Source organism: Saccopteryx leptura, chromosome 6, assembly GCF_036850995.1.
Source record: "Saccopteryx leptura isolate mSacLep1 chromosome 6, mSacLep1_pri_phased_curated, whole genome shotgun sequence".
Classification (NCBI taxonomy): domain Eukaryota; kingdom Metazoa; phylum Chordata; class Mammalia; order Chiroptera; family Emballonuridae; genus Saccopteryx; species Saccopteryx leptura.
In genome coordinates this window covers 177,833,125-177,856,556 of record NC_089508.1, presented here as the reverse complement: position 1 = coordinate 177,856,556, position 23,432 = coordinate 177,833,125, and the positions used below count along the sequence as shown (strand labels likewise).

At 33.9% G+C, this 23,432-nt stretch overlaps 1 protein-coding gene and 1 non-coding gene across 4 annotated transcripts in view; one reads left to right on the top strand and one right to left on the bottom strand.

The window, feature by feature from the left end:
* Positions 1 to 23,432, top strand: part of CLINT1 (clathrin interactor 1) — a 58,271-nt gene that overhangs the window by 23,685 nt on the left and 11,154 nt on the right. For all 3 annotated transcript variants that reach the window (XM_066341512.1, XM_066341511.1, XM_066341510.1), the window contains exons 2-8: positions 6,061 to 6,165; positions 6,701 to 6,797; positions 8,236 to 8,344; positions 9,314 to 9,478; positions 12,219 to 12,396; positions 16,155 to 16,401; positions 18,251 to 18,320. In XM_066341512.1, the coding sequence (XP_066197609.1) occupies positions 6,061 to 6,165; positions 6,701 to 6,797; positions 8,236 to 8,344; positions 9,314 to 9,478; positions 12,219 to 12,396; positions 16,155 to 16,401; positions 18,251 to 18,320 (971 nt within the window). The remainder of the gene's footprint in view (positions 1 to 6,060; positions 6,166 to 6,700; positions 6,798 to 8,235; positions 8,345 to 9,313; positions 9,479 to 12,218; positions 12,397 to 16,154; positions 16,402 to 18,250; positions 18,321 to 23,432) is intronic.
* On the bottom strand, positions 12,787 to 12,888 carry LOC136377827 (U6 spliceosomal RNA). Its single transcript, XR_010746451.1, has one exon. It is a non-coding gene; the product is annotated as a U6 spliceosomal RNA (small nuclear RNA).

Sequence of the window (23,432 nt, the reverse complement as noted above, 5' to 3'; positions counted from 1 at the left end):
CTAAAATCATGTTACTGCAGAAGAATGGATAAGACAGCCTCAGATTTTTAAGAGGGGGTGTATTGATTGCCTCCCTTTTAGTTGGATAATTTGTGTTTAATATTTAGCTAAACTGAAGAAAATGTAATTTCCATGCTGTGAATATATTTATTTTAAAGTCTTTTTTAAACATTAAATGAGCATTTCTTTTAGTAGCACAGTTTGTGATGTCATCTTATATATTATTAAGTAGGCTTTTTCATTCAAGTCAGATGACATTACTAATTCTCTGATTTTAGAGCACAGTGGCATGATAGAAAATGGGGTTTGGAATTAGAAATCTATCAGAGTTTGAACATCTATTGCCACTTACCAGTTATGTGATCCAGAGTGAGTTAACTTCTTTACTAAATAAGGAGTTGCTATTAAATATTTTTTCCCTTTTTTTTAAGTAGAGGGGCGCAGCTGGTGGTGGCTGCAGTGGAGAGAAAGGGGCCAGCCAGCGCTAGGTTTCTTTCCAATATTTATTTTACTAGTTTTCTTAGGTATGGAAGGAGCACTGTAGTTTATTCCTTGTTTTAGCATTGTAGCTATTTTATAACTAAGATATTATATAATCAAGTATGATAATAACATTTGCTTCTAGTAGCATTAATTCTTCTGTTGAACCACTACTTGTGTTAAGACATTTTCCATTGCTTTGTGTTTCATTTTCAGATCAAGAAAATATTTTTTGATGGGTAGCAAATCCCCAGCCAAGAGGATGAATCAGTTTTTCCACCTCCCCCACACCATTTCAGTACAGCCTCAGATTTTTCTGTTAACAACAAAAATTACATTTGTTGAATTCCGGAGTACTCGACTTATTAGTTATTGACCATAAATTTGATATTGTTCACAAGACTGTAATAACATATAACTTGGTTTTAAAATACGAGTATTGAATCTATAAAATGTTAAGCCTCCAAATACGAGTAATATGGTGAAGACCATTTCCTGATGAAAAATAAATATCACATGGTCTATTATCAAGCTTTTAGAGCAGGTATTCTTAAAACTACTTCCCTAGTGTTTTGGCTAGAAAGATTTTTTTTTCCAATGTAACAAATATTACTGGTTTAAGTGACTTGTTACCTTAGAAAACTTTTTCATTGTTCATTTTATGGGTGTTTTATTATTATTAAAAAGCTTTTAAAAGATTGATATTTTATAGGATGCATAATAATTTTACCTAAATCATAAAAATATCATCTGAAATCTTTGTGGTATGGAAATTAAAAGGTAACTTTTTTTTTTTTTTTTTTTTTTTTTTTTTTTATTTTTCCGAAGCTGGAAACGGGGAGAGACAGTCAGACAGACTCCCGCATGCGCCCGACCGGGATCCACCCGGCACGCCCCCACCAGGGGGCGACGCTCTGCCCACCAGGGGGCGATGCTCTGCCCATCCAGGGCATCGCCATGTTGCGACCAGAGCCACTCTAGCACCTGAGGCAGAGGCCACAGAGCCATCCCCAGCACCCGGGCCATCTTTGCTCCAATGGAGCCTTGGCTGCGGGAGGGGAAGAGAGAGACAGAGAGGAAAGCGCGGCGGAGGGGTGGAGAAGCAAATGGGCGCTTCTCCTGTGTGCCCTGGCCGGGAATCGAACCCGGGTCCTCCGCACGCTAGGCCGACGCTCTACTGCTGAGCCAACCGGCCAGGGCAAAAGGTAACTTTTAAATACAGGTTTTATTGTCAGTTTCCCTAATATGTAGTTTTAAAAAATCATTTTAATTTTAATATTAGGTACTTAAATTATTCCCTATAGTTTTACATACATAGCACTTGTTGGTATACATGTTTTAATATGTATATGTATATTTTAGTTACTAGCTTACTGTACTTATTACCCTGACAAAACACTGGAAGTATAAATAATACTTCATGGTCTATCATGCTTATTTCCATATGCATAAAGTGTGTAATAATTATATAATACTTGATTTACATTTTTAATGACATTTAATAATTTTCCTTTGGGTACAATAATTCAGCAAAATATAAAGAAAACCATACCATCATTTTAAACCATTACTTTGAACTGTCACTATCTTTTGCTGCCTGTTTTTGTTTCTCTGACCCTCTGTATCTGTGGATTAAGTATGAATACACATGATAAAATACAAGTTTATAATAAGTTTAAAACAAAAATAAGAAACATTATTAAAAATTCAGATCCATTTGACTCCATCTTTAAAGAAAGCAGTAAAATTAAAAAGGCACACTGGGAAAAATACTTCTTACTACCTCAGTGTTTCGATTTCCTTGTCCCTTTGTTAGCACTTGGTACTGGATCGCACTTATGCTTTTGTTTTTTTCTCTTGGTGTATATAGTTTTGTTTTAGTAAAGCATATTCTTAAACTTTTGACAAGAATATAAGACTATACAAGTTTTTCTTGTCAATCATTTTACTGACTCTTAATGCAGATTAGAAGAAGCAGTAAGTAAAAGCCTGTTGTAGCTTTTACTTTCAACCAGTTTTGCCTCTAAAACCTGGACTCAAAGTGTTATCAAGTAAAATAACTTCATAGTTTATTATTAGTGAGTGGTGAAATAAGCAGAAAAGGGGAATAAAGAGGAGGGCCGAAGTGAACATGAATAATTTACAAATTGCCTAATCAGCCCTCAGCTACTTGAACATTGTGTATGTTCACACAGCCATAGAAGCTTGTGTGGAGAGCATGAAGATGGTAAATTTTTGCCACTGGCATTAAAGATCCAGTGAGTGAGGGGTGCTGGGTTGTCCAGGGTTAAGTACTCTCACTGGGGGGGACTCTTAGTTTCGTCTTACCTATTTACCTAGGGTGTGAGGAGCAAAGGTAAAAAAAACTGGATATGAACAATAATGATTTTAATTGTAGATTTTGGACACAATTGTTCAATATTGCTTTTAAGGTAAAATCTTCAGAATGTGGGCAGCTTCATATATCCTTTACTGGTAATTTCCAGTAAATGTTGTTTGTGAAATGTTGTAATGTTGTTTGTGAAATAGATCCTAGACCTTTGTCTGAATTTTGTATATTTTAAAAAACTGAAGAGAGAGCCCCCTCTTGTGTCTGAAATACCCATATTAAAATATTTATGTCAATCATCGAAAGTTTTAGAAATTAAATTAGCTGTTTTTTCCTTTCACATCTGGACTTTTTTTTTTCTTTATGGAAGGAAGGAGGGTTTTTTCTTTTTTAAAAAGGTCATTGGAATTATGGGTAGGGTGTGGATTGAGGTCAATAGAAAACATGGGAAAGGAAGGATCAAAATGTCATTTCTACCTTTTTAGAAATAGTTATTTTTGAATGACCTGGAATAAGGCCAAACTATACAGTTGTGTTTTGTTTTAGTTTACATTTGTTTCTGAATTGAATGCAGTTTAAAAATACTTTCTTTTGAAATTCATTATGGCATCAGATCTCATCTTAAGAGTTCTTTCCACTTTCTAAAAGCAATAGTTTTATTTGGGAAATGGCTTTAAGATAGAGCCTTATTTTAGAACACGAGTGTTCTGACTTTATTTTGTCATCATCATTGCCATATCTTTCTGTGGATATACTTAATAACGGTATTGTGAGTCTGTTCGAGTGGCAAGTTGTCATTTTACATAGTTCCCATTGTTTTTCAAGCCAAGGAAATACGGAAATTCTTAAATTATTGGCTCTCTGCCACCTCTCCCTCTAAACACACAGTCCTCTCAAACACACAGGCCTTCAGCTAAGAATTTTGTGAAGGGTTACGGAAACAGGACCTTTCTCATTTGACCCATGGGTTTTTGTAGCTTGAACAAGGAAAGTAGTGTTCTGAAAGCAACAGTATTTATGAAGGCTCTAGTGAAAATATTTCACACACATGGGCTGAGAGATGAAGTTCTTTCATCTTGTTCTTCAACAAATTAAACAATGCAAACAGATTTCAAGTGCATTCTTGGTAATGAAATGCTTGGATAAATTATAATCCTAATTGCTATTGTTCATTCCCACAGCTGCATTTTGACACTTTTAACTGCCTAAGCCACACATTCTTCAGCCACTAGGACAAACAAAAGCATTCTGAAATCCATCATTTCATGGCATTTTAAATTGCAAATCTGTCATTAGCTGCCCTTGATTTTATTTTGGTTCCACTATTGACAAAATTAGGGGAAAATGTGATCGTTCCTTTTTCTTTATACATAAAATTATTGTCAATAGAATCATTAGTGGATATTTATGAAAATTCATTAATAGTGTTAAATTTTGAAATAGGCAGTGGAGATTATGTATTTATTTTAATCCTGGGGAAATAATTTGCATTTATTTTATCAAACTAGCTGATATTTTAGGAAACAGCTTTCTCTAAGATTTGGGAAAAAAATAGGATTTTGCTTTTCTTCCTTAGTAGAACATGATTCTGAAGGTAAATCTAGAAGTCAAATTTATTCTATGACTTGTCAAATCATAATTACATGCGTAATTGTTCCTTTAAAATTTCACCCAAAATTGTTTTAACCTGTCTATTCTTTCAGGATAAAGAAACTGAAGTGTTTGTAGTAAATCTGATATTTATATTTCTTTATATTTAAGAAAGAGATTTGAGTGCCAGTTTTAACCAAACCTTTCTTATTTAAAAAGCAAAATTTTTTGATGACTGAAAAACTCTATAGCAAAAGTTGGATATATTTAAGTAATAGTTACAGATTCTGATTTTTCATTATTTCTAAGACTTAATTTTAAGTGGGATATTTGAATTACTATATTCATTGGCATCTGTTATAACAACTGTTTAGCAGTAATTGGAGCTGTAGATGTCAAATTAATGCTAGTATATATGTCACATTTTCAAAGTATTTCTTCATTCATCAGAATGTTTTTAAATTAAATCCATATAAGCATGAGAAATTGCTTTAAAAATCAAACAATTTTGCAACCTCATGCTTAAATTTAAGGTACTCTTTGAAAAGTTCATCCTTTTTCATAAAAATATTTAGTATTTTAAAATTCTAAAAGGTGATTATCTCTAATAAAAATAGCTAACATATTGAGCATTTCTTATATGTCAAGATACTGTCCTAATATTTTTTTGTTATTGCTTAAGCCATCAGTTTATTTTATTTTGTTAAGGCATATCAAAAATTTTTATTAGCCAATAAGGTCTTTTTCTTGGCCTTTTATTAATTTTTAAATTTAGATATTAAATATAATGCGGTGCATTGATCAATAAGAGTACATATGTTTCAGGTGAACATCTCCATAGAGTCCTATATTTAAGTACCGTTTGGTAATGCCATTCTTTGAGCTAGTATTCTTATTTATTCTCATTTTGCATTTGAGGAAGCTGAGTTTAAAAAGAATTAAAATAGTTTCATCAAAGGTTACAAAGTAAGTATTTAGTCAGATCTTTCTGACTCCTAGAAACCATGTTCTTGACCACTGCTGAAGTCTTAAGTGAAAGTTAAATGCATTATCATACAGTCTCCTGATGGAATATCATGTTGCCATTAAAAGTGAGGGTTACAGTGACTATACAGTGAGATTGAAAATGCGTATGATATAATAATCTCCATTATAAGTGAAAAAGATTAAGCTATTACAGTGAAGTGTTTGTAGTGGTTCTAAACATTTTTACAGTCATCTTTTGTCATTTCTTTTTAAAATATAAAGTGGTCAGGTGTTATAGTATATAATTTAGCCAATTAGTTTACAGAATTTCTGTAAGCCAGAAATTTAAGACTGCAAGTAAACCAGGTCTGGTCAGAAAACTGACAACTTTTAATAAACTCTAGCATATTCAATTTTTAAAAATTTTGACCCAGAACCATTTTTTTCCAGACTTATGCCACCTCTAATACAGTCTATTATCAGTATTCTAGAAGAGTAGTGGAAGTGTAAAATCTTAAAGATAACTTAAATGTGTTCTATAGTGTCCTCAGGGTAGCTTGTGCACGGAAGATCTCTTCTACTCTGTAGAGGTATCTCATTAGGACACCAAGTAGTGTCATTATTAAGTTTTCATGTGTTTCTCAGTTTTGATGCTTATCTTTGTGTGTTATGTGTGTGCATTTTTTTCTTTGCAGCACCAATGTGGTTATGAATTATTCAGAGATCGAGTCTAAGGTTCGAGAAGCAACGAATGACGATCCTTGGGGACCTTCTGGGCAACTCATGGGAGAGATTGCCAAGTAAGTGATAATTTGACTCAGCAGTGCAGAAAGAATCCAACTATCTTTACACAGAAATGTGAAATTTGCTTTCAGTTTTAAATCGTTTAGCTGCCAGATAGGAATTTTGCATAACCGTTCAAATATTAATGAAGTTTTACACAGGATCCATTCCCCTTAAAAATTAGCTCAAAAAAGTAAAACAAATTTTTTTCAATGAAGTTTAGAGACTTACTGTAGCTTACCATGTTAAATTTTGACAAATGTATATAAAATAACTTGAAATAAATTTATACAAATTTTTCCCTGATGAACATCTAGATCTCTGCCAGTGAATGAAAGACTTATAAAATATGATATTAATTAGTGGGGCTTACAGATGTGCTAGATATTATACAGAATATAGGAAAAATATTTTTAAGGAAGCATATCATTAATTTTTTTAATTAAGCTTATTAATTTTTTAAAGCTCTTCAGGAAAACACAGTAATTTAGAACAAGCCTGCCATCTACTGTCAAAATTAACATATTGCAAGGAAAATTATTCTCTTTTCAGGGCTACCTTTATGTATGAACAATTTCCAGAACTTATGAATATGCTTTGGTCACGAATGTTAAAAGACAACAAAAAAAACTGGAGGAGAGTTTATAAGGTATGGGCATTAGTCTGTTTTTATTATTTAACATGTTGAGAAGAAATACTTGAAATTTTAAGATACATATTCATAAGTGATTATGATGGACATTAAATCCTAGACTATTGCTATTTGTGTTCTGTTTTCTAGTCACCATAAACAACTATTCTTAAAATGTTTAAAATTAATTTTAATACTTCTAAATGTTGAATATTTTTATTTTATTACTTAAAATTTTTCCAATTAAACACTTATGCATATCAAAAGTAATGAACCTATAAGTAGTATGCATATTTAGTGTATAAGTAGTTAAGATAAAAACTAAGTCTAATATGGTTTGTTATTTCTACATATAAATTTGCCTACTTTATAACAGTATTATGACAGTATTCTGCATCAAAAATGTTAGTTTAAAATAAAATTTGTTCAAATCTCCTCATATAATGGAGAATTTTAAAACAAGCTATCTGTTCTTCCATTCCCATATTTTCTTTGTACTTAGAATAAGTTCTGTGCTTTCCAAAATGGTATATGATATTTACATTTGAAACTTTGAAAACATTTCTGGCTTTCAGGATTGAAAATCAATGCTTTATTTCGTTACATATTTTTATGTTGTTTCTGAAAACATTCACTGTCATTTCCTGAGCTTGTACAGTAGTTGTGATGAGATAGTTATAATTTATATAAATTAAAAAATTTTTAATTAGAGTTAAAAAAAATAATCCTTGGATAAATTATTTTAAAGACTAGTTCCTGTTACAAAGAGGGTTTTTAACCATTCAATTTCACCAACTTAATTAAATTTTTATAGATATAATCATCTTTTATGTGGGGTTTGTTTCAAGCAGAGTTCAAAATGTATAATTCACTGATTTTTTAATGTAATCAAAATTGTACAGCATTCACCACTATTACTAGAACATTTTTATTGCCTCAAAAAGAAAACCCATAAATGTTTTTTTTCTCTTAATTTGTTGACAGCAAGCATTTGCAACAACAGCCTCATCATTAACCGCCAAAATTAAATTTGATCTGTGGAAATACTGTGGGATCTATAATTACCAAATAATTGTTCCCTTTACTAATGCTCTAACAATTCACAGTTCCACAATGCCCAGATGAAAAGTAAAAACTGAGCCAGCTTTTTAAAGGCTTAGTGTTCATTTATATCATATATTTAAATATTTCTTAACATTAGAATTATATTCTATTCTTCTGACACATGGTATCCAGTGGACAGTTTTTTACTATGCTTGGTACAAGAGGAACTTCAAATTGATAATGTAAATTTTTGACTGTATCTAGTCTAATACTCAGTAAAGAGCCCCCCACACACAAACACAAACCTGAAGATAATTCATTTGCTAATGTTGGAATTATTTTTTTTAACAACTTACCAAAGCTCTACCAGTATTTATTTTGTTAAATCATTTGGTGCTTTGTATTTTTACAGTCATTGCTGCTCCTAGCTTACCTCATAAGGAATGGATCAGAGCGTGTTGTTACAAGTGCCAGAGAACACATTTATGATTTGCGATCCCTGGAAAATTACCACTTTGTAGGTGAGCAATAGAAAAACCTTATAAGCAAATTAAAACAGTAGTTGGAGTTGTCAGTCACCTGAACCAGCTTAGAAGCTTCTCCGCTCTAATTAGAATGTGACTATTGCTGGTTGTGTGACGAGTGCAGAATCCAAGACGTGGGGCCCTAGAGTATTAATTAGTGAAGACAAGAACTTGCAGAAAAGACTGGCTAATAACAACAGAACCAACACAACATGAGTGTTCGGGTTTATATTAAAATATGCACTGGAGACTGGTCCCCTGTGGTGTCCATAAAGGAATAGCTTTAATCATATGGGAAGAAAAGGTTAGAGCTCCAAAACACACACATCTGTTTGAAGCTGGGTTTTTTTTCCCTCCCACCAAATAATATTTACTGTGCAAAGGCAGCAAGGCCAGAGTGTGTTTTGAATGTGAAAGAGGATAGAGAATGAACCACATTTCATTTTGTAGTGTATGCTAGTTGAAAGCACTTTAAAAATTCAGTTTTTCAGCTATACTAAATTCTGGTAATTAGTGTCTTCAAACTTGTATTGGGAAAACCAAAGCATTTGGGTGCTTTTCAGTCATTAAAATGTGAGTTTTAATGGCTGAAGTGAGTTTTGTGAGTATTGCTTTTTTGTTTTTGTTAAAACACTGTGGAAAAAGAAAATAACCTCTATGGATAGAAGTCCATTTCATATGGTAATCATTAGTAATCCTTCTTAGTGGATCTTTAATTGATCTTGCATAACACTATTATCTATGGTCCTTTTAGTTCACCTTTACAGGCTCTTATAAACCAAAATTGCAGCTCAAAACTTAGAATTTGCTGATGACAAAATTTAACAATACAATTTGCCTCTTTTTATTAATTTTAATATATTGAAGTTGGCTCCTTGTGTTGAAATCTCCATGTCTTGTGTTAAAGGATTTGATATAGATTAATTGAATTTTTAAGGTTTTGTTTCTTCCTTACCATTCTCACAGATGAGCATGGCAAGGATCAAGGTATAAATATTCGCCAGAAGGTGAAAGAATTGGTTGAATTTGCCCAGGATGATGACAGGCTTCGTGAAGAAAGAAAGAAAGCAAAGAAAAACAAAGACAAATATGTTGGGGTTTCTTCAGACAGTGTTGGAGGATTCAGATACAGTGAGTATCAAAGACAGCTTGGCACCTATCAATTTAGCTTCTTGGGTGTATTTTAAGAAACACTGAAATATGAAAAACCAAAATGCTTTTTATTTTTTTAGGAATACATAGAATACTAAAATATATATAATAGTCATTTTGGTTTCTGTTACCTGGATCTTAGGAATCTCTCATTTTTCACTTTGGTGGGAATATGATTTTAACTGTTAGTTGTTAATTAAATGACTTGAAACTTTGAGTTGATACACAGAGAATAAAACAGGTAAGTACCGTTCTTTCTTGGGGTTACCATTCTAAAAGAAAAAAGGATTTCTCTAACTCAACATTTAGAGTATAAAAATGTGAAGTTTGATCAAGAGGTTGACCTACCTAATTTAAAAACAATTTAGCTATTTTGGGCCAAAAATATATACTAAGCGTCCTCTAAGTTAGTTCAGCCTCAGTCTTTTCCCTACATTAAGTGGCACATTAATTTGATGTAGAAAAAGGTGACTGACAATCCCATCAGTTTTTCATCTAGGCCTATCACTTTACTGTTCCTAACACATTCCACAGCAGCTAGGACATTCATCTCCCATCTTTATTTCTAATGTAATAATATAGTTTGCCTAAAATAGATCACTAGGTTCTTGAAATAGATACAGGAAATAACTCTCTTCCTTAGTATGTCTCTTTGGGTTTGTATCTTGTGGAGCTCTGACAGTCCCCTGGTCATTTTGTGCACACAGGCCAGTGCTGTGTATACCTAGCAGCTGCATATTGGGCTTTCCAGCTCCCCCACCCATACCTGAGTTTGTTTATATTTGGACTAGACTGAGAACTCATAACTCATCATTGGAACGGTGTGAAAACTTTCTATTTCTTGTCTTGTGATTACTTATAAAATAATATTTTCACTCCTTTGCTCCTCTGCTTTCTTGCTCACAAAGAAAAAATACTGCACTTAATTAGCTGTTAGAGGATGTTTCTAACAGAGAATTTTCTTTTATGTCTGTACATCACATAAAAGTGAATTCTTGAATTGGACAAAAATATTTATCTTAAAGAAATATAAACATGTTTTTGAGTTTTTATTTGTTTAGGAGAATAAGAAATTTTTGGATTAAGTAGTTATATTTAACTCTTTTAAAGCAGCTATAGCAATTTAGTGTTTTTGAGTAAAAATTGCTATTCACAACTCATTTCCTCATTCTACTTGCTTATCATCCTCTTTTTTACCAGCACAATATATAATTAGATAAATTTAGAAAATTGAGTAAGATTTAGAATCAGTCACAGATCTGCAGTGGAGGTAAGAGTTGAGCATCCTGTATATCTGCATCATATTTTATAGATTATTTTCAGTGTTGTATATATGATTCATGGACTTATGTCAACTTTATATATTTTTTCATCTTGACATTAGATAATGTCCTGCCAACATCCAGTATCTTTGGGCATGCATTTAGTATGTATGCTATCTACCACACTGATCAGTTTGGTTTTCATATACTTTCATTTTTCTGGTAAAAATGTTTTTTCAAGCTCTACTTTATCACAGTGTCATTGAAATACCACCATTTTTCTAAAACCTGACTGGTTATCTAAAAACTTTATTTTTCCATATTCTGTTCAAGTTGGTGGTCACTGTCATATTTAGTAGATGAATTTTAAAATCCTCAAGCTCTTAGAGAAAAATTTGACTGCAATTTTAGCAGGCCTCAGTAAAGTGGTTTAGTAAGTCTTCAAATGACTTGTATGCCATCAAAACAAAGTCTCTCTTAGCCACCTTTGGATTATTTTATTTCTCTTTGCCCTTCCCTTTTCTCTCTAACCTACCTTATTTACCAATGTTTTCTTCTTTTAGCTCCTGTGATTTCTCTGTACCTTCTCTACTCTGGCCTCCTAAGTTGAGTTTGGATGTGGACATAGAAATGGAAAGGTTCCTTATAACGCCTATAATTCCTTTCTCCTTTGGATCCTAAGGTCAAGAACTAAAAGAAATCTTGACACTTTGGCGTTTTTGTTTGTTCACTGCCATGATGATTCCCTTCACTCTCAAATTCACTCTGAGGCTTCCTAGGTTATGCCTGTCCCAGCATATGTTTGTTCTGAACTGTTGCGCGTGTTTCATGATTCCATTCTGTGTAGCTTTAGGAAGTTAGACTATCCTCTTATTTTTATCATAATTAAAAGATGCTTTCTTGTGTTGTGGAATCCATTGAGTTACTTTTCTAGTTCGATACTAAGGAATGTCATTTATGAGTTTTCACAGCACATTGGGGCATGTAGCATTCAGAATCGTGTTTCCTGTAGTTTGTGTTTTAAGATATTGTGCTGTCCAATACTTTTCTGATCATTGAAAAGAGACAGGAATGAAGTACTATATAATTCATTAAGTGATTTTTGTAAAAACATAAAGATTTCCATTTCTCCTTTGATTACATAGCCTATATAGTTTTTGGTGTATTCCTCTACTTCTTTCAACAGCCTTTAAGAACTTCCTGATAATGCTGTGCTATGCATTAAGGTTGTGTAAGTTTTCATAAATAAAAAGCTTTTGAATCTGCATTCCTGCCACTTACTGACTGGCACTACATGCTGTGCCTTGCTGTAATTGTGTTGATTCAGCACTGTGGGAGCTTTCTGTTCTCCTTTGAAAACTATTTTATTAAGAAGAAAAGCTTCAGAAATAAGAACTACAGACACCTTTTGAATTTAATGTCCTTAGAGTTGCTTCTCTCTTTAATGCTTTACATAGGTGAACGATATGACCCTGAGCCCAAATCAAAATGGGATGAGGAGTGGGATAAAAACAAAAGCGCTTTTCCATTCAGTGATAAATTAGGTGAACTGAGTGATAAAATTGGAAGCACGATTGATGACACCATCAGCAAGTTCCGGAGGAAAGACAGAGAAGACTCTCCAGAAAGATGCAGGTATAACACTTTGCATTCTGGGTCTCTGGGAGAGCGTGCTCAGCTTATGCAGCTGGTTTTGGGTTTTGTTTTGGATGTTATCATTACTTGAAGTTGAGCCTTTTTCCCTAATAGATTTTATATTTTAGGTTCTCAGAAAAATTAGGCATAAAGTACAGAGTTGCTATATTAACACACACACACACACACACACAAAATTTCTCCTGTTGCTAACATCTTGGATTACTATGGTTCATTTAGTAACAGTTGATAACCAATATTGGTGTATTGTTGCTAAGTAAGTCTGTTGTTTGCATAAGGGTTCACTGTGTTGTACAGTTGAGGGATGCATAACATCCACCACTGTAGAACCATATAGAATAGTGACAGTGCCCTAAAAATGCCCTGTGCAAAAATGTGGAATGATTTACAAATGTGCATGTCGTCCTTGCACAAGGGTCACGCTAATCTTCTCTGTATCGTTCCAGCATTCATATGTTCGCTGATGATGACTGTGCAGCTGTTTCCAAGATGCTGGGTCAAAACATTGTTTGAAATTAGTACTGACACATTTTCCATACTATCTGTGTCTGTTTATTTCTAAAGTTATCACATTTCCTATATGATTTTATTCAGGCTATTTATTGGAGTTATGTTTTTCCCAATAAGAACTTTCAAAGCATATTTTTTATTTAGGTATCAGATTATCCAGAGAGCTAAAGTATTGCTGAGAGGTAATGAAGTTTATTATATTAAATTTAAACAAAAATCAAAGTGTTTGAAATTTAACTCCTCCTGTGACATTTCTTTATGATTCTGTGACAGTGTGTACCAGAAAAAAAACCAAATGGATTTTTTTTTGACTAAATGTTTCTGAGTATAGACCTATATTTTAATAAAATACATTTTCTAATGTTAGGGCAGTTTTATTTAGATTTATATAGAACAGTACTTAGAATAACATTCATTTTTGTTCTACCTACCAGTGCAGCTATAAACTAGTCTTTCTGCCAGTTAAAAGGATCACTTACATAGAACTTCATTTCCAAAGTGAGTTTTACAAGGCTTTTGTCATTGTGCCTCACAGTGTCTCTGTTAGATAGACTAGAGCAAGGACTTCATCCTCATTTAGAAGTGAAACCTTTATTGTTTAGAAGTAAAACCCGAGGCCCATTCAGGCTGTGTGAAACTTGCCTAAAGTAACTTGCCTTAGTGATAGAAGTCTTCTTGTAACTAAGTACCATCTCTCTTTTTCCTTAAAAAAAAATCAAGAGTTCAGATTTAGGGGTCATTGGAAAAAAAGTAAAAATAAAAATATAATTCTTAAAATATTTGTTTAGTGCCTTTTCAGTATGTGTCCCTATATATTAATCCCTGGAGTTCCTGTCTTTTTCAAGGATATTTCTGGAATATGATCTTTGGAAAGCTAGAATTTATTTTTAGTACTTTAAATACGTATTTCTAGCTCTTTTAGTCCAAATAGTATGCATATGATAATAAATACTATATCTTGGGGAACAGTGCCTACTTTAAATATTCTGTGTAATTTCCCCTCATAACATTCATTCTGTGGCCCGTGTGTTTACGTTTTTCTTTTGGTATAGAAGATGGAGTGACGTTTATTCTGGTGCTGTTTCCTGAAGAAGTGTGCGGATCGGGTAGTCAGATTGACGGGACACCTCACTGGGCACGTTCTGGTGTTCTGACCTTCCTCTGCCCTTCCACCCTCAGCTTTTCTTTCTGTGCTTGGCTTCCTAGTCTTTCTTTTTCCTACCTTGACATTTTTTTCCATGTTGGCTCTAAGACAGGAACTGCTAGGGTTCCTAAATCTTTTATATAGCGTAGTCAAGTTTAAAAGACTGAAAATATAGTGTGTATTATTTATTGTAGTAATTAAAGGGCACACCGGGGACTTTTACATCTTGGAGTACTTGTGAGAGAATGGTAGGTTTTTAGACAAAGTTGCATGTGATCTCTCTGGCATGTTAACAGAATTTCAGACTTCTTAGTTTGTTATTAGATTCAGGAATTCTTAATTCTTAAACATAGATCAGATACGAGGCTTCCACTTATTGTGTCCTAGTCTTAGGTTATATTCTCAACTTGTAAAGAAATTACCTTATAGTGAAGTAAAATTAGACATCAGAAAGGTAAGAAATTTCCATTTTACTTAAAGGACTGATGTTGGAATCTTTAGGTTATTTATGCTGAGAAATTACATAGTAAGTGATGAAAATCTTTAAATACTTAATCAGAATTTGTAGATTCCCTAAAAAGCTTAATACATTTTAACCCCTTTGCTCTGTGTGGGAAGCCATTCTTCTTGATCCTTGATTTATACAGATTTGGAATGTAACATTTCCAGTTATGTTTATATTTAAGTAGAATTGCTTTAGATTAGTCTGAGTTAAATTGCATCAGTAATAATAGTCATAGTTTTAAAGAAAAATTTAAGTACTTCAGAATATTTATTAAAAATATTTATAAACCACCTCTAAAATGAAATAATATAGGTAATGGAACATATTTTAGGTAATTTCTCTCTGCGTCTTACTTGTACCAAAACAAGAAACAAAAACAAAACCCAAGCCCATTACTGAAGAACAGACTAGCTTTGCCATTTTTTAAATTCATGGCATATGAAAAAGCCCAGTATTTTACTTGTGTACTTTTTCTTTTGCATTGCTAAAAAAATGTTTTAATGTGCCTAAAAAGTTATTTCAAAACATTTTAAATACATTTAAGTTTTCTGTAAAGAAGTTTTCATAGTTAAGTAAAAGTTTGGCCAATACTATAGTAATAAAGAGCACAGTTGTTGTAAAGTGCATTACCTTAGAGTTTCTGCATTTACAGATTAATGTTTAATCTTTTGAATTCAAATAAAATATTTGCACGTTATCCATTGAAATTGATATATTTTATTATGTACTGCATTAGTATGCTAGAGTCAGTGACAGAATTATGTTATATAAGTGGGACTGTAGTTCCACACAATCCTTTTCAAGAAAATGGTCATCAGCCTCAACAGGCGGTGGCGCAGTGGATAGAGCGTCGGACTGGGATGCGGAAGACCCAGGTTCGAGACCCCGAGGTCGCCAGCTTGAGCGCAGGCTCATCTGGTTTGAGCAAAAGCCCACCAGCTTGAACCCAAGGTTGCTGGCTCCAGCAATGGGTTACTCGGTCTGCTGAAGGCCCGTGGTCAAGGCACATATGAGAAAGCAATCAATGAACAACTAAGGTGTTGCAACGCGCAATGAAAAACTAGTGATTGATGCTTCTCATCTCTCTCCGTTCCTGTCTGTCTGTCCCTGTCTATGCCTCTCTCTGACTCACTCTCTGTCTCTGTAAAAAATAAATAAACTTAAAAAAAAAAATTAAAAAAAAAAAGAAAAGAAAATGGTCATCAAATGCAGATTTTGGAGTTCCTAGGGTTTTATCACTTAATTCTGATGTAATCTTTTATTTTTTAATTAAGCCTTAAATGTGTAATAGGCACTTAAATTACTTCATACATTTCTGTTCGTACACATTTATGTGAATATTTTTGGTAGCAGTGTTTTAGACTTACTAGGGGTTTGTCGGCTTGCACCTTCCCTCCCCAGCACACGCACATCATTATTCAGATAGCTTAGATAACATTCTGCTGAGCACTGTCAAATTGTCAAAGTATGGAATTTTAGAGTTACCGTATTTGAAATTCTCTAGCCCAAATCACTAAGGACTCCATTTTAAAATAATCCCTAGTCTTATTATTTTGCTTCATTTTTAATATCTTTTAGCGACAGTGATGAGGAAAAGAAAGCGAGAAGAGGCAGATCTCCCAAAGGTGAATTCAAAGATGAAGAGGAGACTGTGACGACAAAGCATATCCATATCACACAAGCCACAGAGACTACCACGACCAGGCACAAGCGCACAGCAAATCCTTCCAAAACCATTGATCTGGGAGCGGCAGCACATTACACAGGGGACAAAGCGAGTCCAGATCAGAATGCTTCAACTCATACGCCTCAGTCTTCAGTTAAGGTGGGAATGGCACAAACTGACACATTATACACTGTTTTAGTCTTATAAATTACTTTTACAATACTGCATTAGTAGGCTTGGGCATTTCTAGGCAATTGTATTAATTATAGATCATCTGGCATGTATTATTCAGAGTCATTAATAATAAGAAATCTCCTACTATTATTGGAAGAAATCTGTCCAATTCCTGAATGATTGTCTGCACCTCTACGAAAGTAGAAACGACACTTTTGGTTCCTTTGGGAAAAGTTGTGAATCAGAACGTAGTATATGTGTTTCTTTCTAGACACACCTTGGTTACCAAGTACAAGATTCACTAAGGAGACATGGGAAGTTGTAAGAGATGACAAAAGAGGACCAAGTACTATATCGGGGAAGTGGTCTTATTTAATATAGAGATGGTACCAGTAAAGGGAGGCTTATTTGCTTGATGGTCACCACTGATCAGTAGCAGCACTGACTCTTGTACCTTCCTCATTTATTTTTCATTCATCACAAAAGTAGAAATGCACCTGCTGGATACCTGGCCATAAGCTAGTCTTTGGACAGAAATTGGCCAAAGAGTGAGATTTGTCCCAAAAGGCTAAATTGTTGCTTTGTCACTCTCCCCCACTACTGTTTACCCAACTTATGTCTTTGCATCAGAAGTAGCTAAAAGCTAGTGAAAACATTTTTTTCTAATGTATCCTGCAAATAGTAGGTGGTGCTAAAAATAAAGCTAGTCCTACTTAGTGTCAAGAACAAGTACTATATCAACTTTTGTTGTATATCTTTTAGTATGTAATTTTACCCATGTTTGCTTTTTTTAATTTTTGGTGAAAACCTCAAAATTGTAACTCAACTCTAGTTGTAAAGAGGAAAAAGGGCAGTTATTCTTTCTGGTCTTAGATTTCCCTGGTGTTGGTATAGTTAGCCTACTGGTGATGGTGGTACAGCCATAATTAAAACCCAAATCCATGATGGCTATGATATGGAGAATTCATTTAAGGTTGCATGAAGAAAATTATCCAACTGTATAGTTCTTTAACATTAAGTTGAGACTTTTATGTGTTATAGGATTTTAAATACCAGTTTGTAGTACAGCCTAAATAGGTTGCTCTGCCATAAATATTTTATATTTTTAGTGTGTTTAGATTTTGTGTTTACTACAAAAAAAAATCTAGAAGGTCAAAATTCTTGAAGTTTTTCAACTACTTCAGATCTCTTTCAGTCTAAAGGCCTTTTTAAACTATAATACAGTATTTTAATCTTCAAAGCTCAAATTAGCAAGCCTAGGCAATTGCTCGATTACCTAGCAACTCTGCTTATTTAGTGTGTATGCATTGAACATACAGCATATGTGTCAGAGTGCTTGGCACTATGGGGAAGAGAAAAATCATATTAGAATTCCAGCCCCAGAATTTAGCTTGGGAACTAAATACTATATATAATGATTAGATGTTGAGGTACGTCAAACAGCAGGAAATACTGACTTTCATGGTATACAAACAGTAAATGTTCCTAAAGTTCACAGGATCGTGGACTTCTAGAGCCCATGATTCTGACACAACATAAAGATCTGAGTGGAAGGTGTGTATTCCAGCATGAAATACAGTAAGAAAAGAATGAGCTAGGAAGAGGAAGAGTGTGGATGTTACATACTTCTACAGTGCGGGGAATAGAATTACTTAAAAATGCTATCTCCCCATAAGGATTCAAGGTCACATCTGTTTTTTCAGATACTAAATCTACCCCTATTAAGATAATTATAGGTATTTGTGTCTACGCTGGAAATAAAAGTAGAGCAAATTTAGAAAAAAGGAAGTAGAAATGTGTTTTCTAAGCTTATTAGTTCTTTGTGTGTTTTCAGACTTCAGTGCCTAGCAGCAAGCCGTCTGGTGACCTTGTTGATCTGTTTGATGGCACCAGCCAATCAACAGGTAAGCTTCCACAATGGCTTTTTTTTTTTAAGTAACCTTGGTTCTTAGAGTAATTTTTTTTTTGATGTTGAATAAAAGGTGGAATAAAAAATAAAAAATTTTTGCAATGGATTTATTTTTTAAATGAAATTAGTGAGCCTTGACCATTATTTGGAGTGGATTGTCCAGTTGCCTAAAATAGAAAGAAGGGTGCTTAAATATTTGACTCATAATTCAGCAAATTCTTTCTCTTTAATCTCTTTAACACTGAGTATTTGGGGTCCTTTGCTTTCTCAGTGAGCAAAATGTACTGCTCTGCTCAGGTTACTGTCTTCATTGTATCTTATTCTGCCTCCCAGCATCAGCCATGCCCGAGTCCATTCACTTATTCAACAAGTATTTGTTGAACCAGACACAGATCTAGGTGCTGGAGGTATAATGCTTAGCAAAACAGAGTTCTTACCTTCATAGGAAGGTCAGATGGTAGAATTATAGTAACTGTTGAAACTCAGCAGTCACCACTGGTTACTTAGTTGCAGACATGCAGAATGCTTTTGAGGAAAGGAGCATTCCTTTTTTTTTTTTTTTTTTTTTTTTTTTGTGACAGAGACAGAGTCAGAGAGAGGGACAGATAGGGACAGACAGCAGACACAGGGAGAGAGATGAGAAGCATCAATTCTTCGTCACGGCATCCTAGCTGTTCACTGATTGCTTTCTCATGTGTGCCTTGACTGGAGGGCTAGAGCGGACTGAGTGACCCCTTGCTCAAGCCAGCGACCTTGGGTTCAAGCTGTTGAGCCTTACTCAAACCAGATGAGCCTGTGCTCAAGCTGGCAACCTTGGGGTCTCAAACCAAGGTCCTCTGCTGCGCCACCACCTGGTCAGGCGAAAGGAGCCTTCTATGAAAGTGTGTAAGGACCTACCTCTGACATATTCTCTGGCAGAGAAAGAACAGTTGTTTACCAAGATTTTCTCAAAATAGAGTAATGATTTCTTCAACTTGATTACCACTCTGTGCTAGATTTTGAATAATTCCCTATAAATTATTTTCAAGAAAATTGATATTTTAGATTGCATTCAGTGATTGCTGAGTTCTAATAAACTCCTGTGCTACAAGTCAAAACAGCTCAAAAAATAAAACTTCTCTTTAAAGAGCCTGACCAGGGTGATGACACAGTGGATAGAGCATCGGACTGGGACGCGCCAGCTTGAGCACGGGCCATCCAGCTTGAGCGTGTGGTTGCTGGCTTAAGCGTGGGATCAGAGACATGACCCCCCGTGGTCACTGACTTGAGCCCAAAAGGTTGCCGGCTTGAAGCCCAAGGTTGCTTGCTGGCTTGAGCAAGGGGTCACTCATTCTGCTGTAGCCCCCCGGTCAAAGCACATATGAGAAAGCAATCAATGAACAATTAAGGAGCTGCAACGAAGAATAAATGCTTCTCATCTCTCTCTCTTCCTGTCTGTCCCTCTCTCTTGTCTCTAATTGTCTGTCACACACACCAAAAAAAAACTTCTTTGAAGACAGTCTTTCCCAACCTGTTTAAAGTTCACTTCACATTCAATTGTAGATGACAAGATTGGTATATAAGTAATGTGCAAAGTAAATTTATTGTTCATAGTTGTCTGTAATGACTTTTTAAAAATGTATTATTTTAAAATTTACATTAGTGTCTAAGTGGAACTCTGATGGAAATAACTTCATTAATAGTTTAGTACATGTAATTCATATAAAGTCTCCTGTTATTTTCTTCTTGTCTAGTATAAAATTCTTGGACTGGGAGTGAACTTCTAGAGTATCTGGTTCAACCTAGTTTCTGAAAATCTGAAATTCTTTAATTCCCATCCCCTTTTTTTTCTGTACTGTAAAACTGTTAAAATTACTCTTTAAACTCTCTTGAACTATCATGTCCAAGGTTATATAAATAACCACATTAGTTTTTTAACAATTTACATGTTTTTTGTATGTTTAAGATTTTAACTGTAGTATTAACTGGCAGTTAGTATGTAGTCATATAACCAGACACAGTGTCATAGAATATCAACTATTTTGGACTTCGTGGCATGAAATATTAAAGAGCCCCTTTTATGCATCTGTGAAAAGTTTTAATGGAGCAATCAGAGAAGAAATAAGTAGGGAGGTCAGATGAGTGGATGTAACTTTTTTCCTCCGTGATATCAAGATTGCTTTAAACAGAGAGAATTATTAAATACCAACATGCTTCCTTTGCTTGGCAAGAAACGCGAGAGTGGTTTTTATTCTCCAGTGCAAACAAGAGATTAATTAAATAGAAATAACAATTAATAGTAATAAAGTAATTGAGACAAATGAAACTGGGAAGGTTTATTGCCTTTATGTTTATCTCAATACTCTCTTAAAAAAGTACAACTCAGTGTGGGTTGACATCAAATTATTTTTTAAAATCATCTCCTATCTGAAACAGCATGTTTGACCAGTTTGTGCAGACCTGCCCCTTCCAATCAGCACATAAATTTTGTTACCCAAAATCTCAATTTAAATTTTTAGTAATATACTTGAAATTGAATTAAGCTGTGGAAATAATTAGACATTAAATCTTTAGCACCTACACATGAGAAAGTCTAAGAATCTGCCATGTTACGCATTGTTGTTTGGTATGCCATTGGGTGTCATTTGCCAGATGTGCCTATATACTAGAATAGTACCATCATGCACATAATATGGACATGAACTATCAACCTAAGCAGTTAGGGCATCTGTACCACTCACCAGATAAATATCTCCTCTGAGAAAATGTTCGGAGTTTCTTTTTTGTATATGTTATTACATTCTTTTTGTTAGCAATTTCAGAAGTATATGTGTAGTAAAAATCATTGTATGATATCTACAAAGTTTAAAAATATGCATTTGAAACCCACTCATCAAGATTTACTTGAGACTGTCTTGATAAATGTCCCACTTTGGTGATGTTCTTTTAAAATTTGTACTCAAATGATATTTTGATGGCTTTTATAGGACATTTCTAAGGAAACATTTTTTAAATGAATAATAATTTAAACTTTTAAGAAAATAAACCAAGTAGAAATAGAATGCTAAAAATCATTCCATTTCATTTTTTAAGTATTTCTCACTTTAAAAGACCATGTTGTTTTCTTTGTCCCTTTGTTTTTTTGTTTGTTTTTGTTTTGTTTTTGAGAGAGAGATGGAGAGAGAGAGATGAAGGGAGAGAGAGATGAGAAGTATCAACTTGTAGTTGCAGCATTTTTTAGTTGTTCACTGATTGTTTGTCATACATGCCTGGACCGGGGGGCAGGGGGGTCCAGCCAAGCCAGTGACCCCTTGCTGAAGCCAGTGACCCTGGGATCATGTCGATGATCCCACACTCAATCCGACAACCTTGCGCTCAAGCCAGATGAGCCCATGCTCATAAACCAGCAACCTCTGGGTTTCAAACCTAGGCCTTCAGATTCCCAGGTTGATGCTATATCTACTGTACCACCACTGGTCAGGCTCCTTTGTCCCTTTGTAATTATGGAATTTAGTTCACGGTTAACATACTTAAGTAAGTTCTTTCCAGTACAATAAATGATGCTGAAGAGAAAATACACCATAGTCAATACAAATAGAAAGATGTTACATGACTTGCAATATGTTTCTTTCTAAGTTAAAAACATTTTAAAGGTTAAGGTATATCAAATCCAAAATTTTCATTACATTTACATTTGAGTGTATTGCCTTGTAAGTAGTAATCACTAAAGTTCATTGAGGATATTTACATAAATAATGAACCACCTTTTTACGTCCTTAATACATCAACTTATATGCTAGAATTTCCAGGGAGTTGTCTCTAGTTTAAGCCAAGTTTACAAAAAATTTAAAAAGTTAATATTTTTTCACTATAAAAGTAGTGCTTGTTCTAGAAATTTGATGGAAAACAAGTGATTCACCATAACTTACATGCATGAAGTTAACAATTAATTTTGGTGAATACTTTTTAAAAAATATATTTTCTGTATATTCAGTCAGTATATCTTAGCATTAATTGTGTGGCAAAATTTTTTCAGACTTCTAGATAAGGAATTTTTTTTTTTTTGGTAAATTGCTTTTCAACCAAGCTCTCATGACCAATTCTTTATGATAATTAGCATTCCTTTTCAGACCTTTTAATCACTGTATAATATTACCATTGTGTGGATATTCTATAATTTATTTATTAGCTAATCAGTGTCTTATTTATGGACATCAGTTTTTTTGTTTTTTCCCCTAAAATTTTCTCTATTATAAAGTAGTGAAATAGCATCTTTCAAAGTCTTCCAGTTTGGTAAGGAGAAAATAGTGTTTCATTTTATTCAGCATTTGTTTGATAACTGAGCTTGAATACTTTTTATGCTTTTATAGATTAATCATAATGTGTCTATTTATGTTCTTTGTCCATTTTTATAGGGGTATTTATCCTTTTTTTAAAAGAAACTTCTAACATATATTCTTTGTCATATAATTTAATTTTATGTCATTTAAAAATTTTTTGTATTATAATTTTTATGCAAAAGTTTGTTTTTATAATGTAATCTAGATTAAATTATTTTGTTGAAGGAAATTTCCATATGTAGTTCAGCTATATTTTTCCTGTTCACAGTACTTCTTGGGAAAATACATGCTCCCAGCTGGTGACTGTAAATAATCTCCTTGCGGCCCTGAAAGGCAGATGGAAATGGTTCATTTATAATGACAGCTCTCATGTGGGAATCTTGAAGGATAGCCTTGTTGTGAAATTCAGCAGTCTTCCACATGCAGCAATTTTTATTAGACTCTTTTATTTAAATCCCCTTAGATATAAGTTATCTGGGAAAATGCTTAAGTATAGAAAACTTATGTTGAATTTAAGGCATTGATATGACTAACATGCGCATAAGTATGAATAGTCCCTCCTAGGAAAAAGACTTTTCCTAAATGAAATGAACGGATATTTAAGTGTTAAGGTAGTCTTCAGAGTTGAAATTGCATTGTGTAAAACACTAGTAGAAGCATAAACTATGACACTTCAGAAGATTCAAGTTAATTCTTTTCGAGGAAGGGCGGCTCTGTTTGTAAACACGTGTGTGTGTGTGTGTGTGTGTGTGTGTGTGTGTGTGTGTGTGTGTCTCTCCATTCTTTAC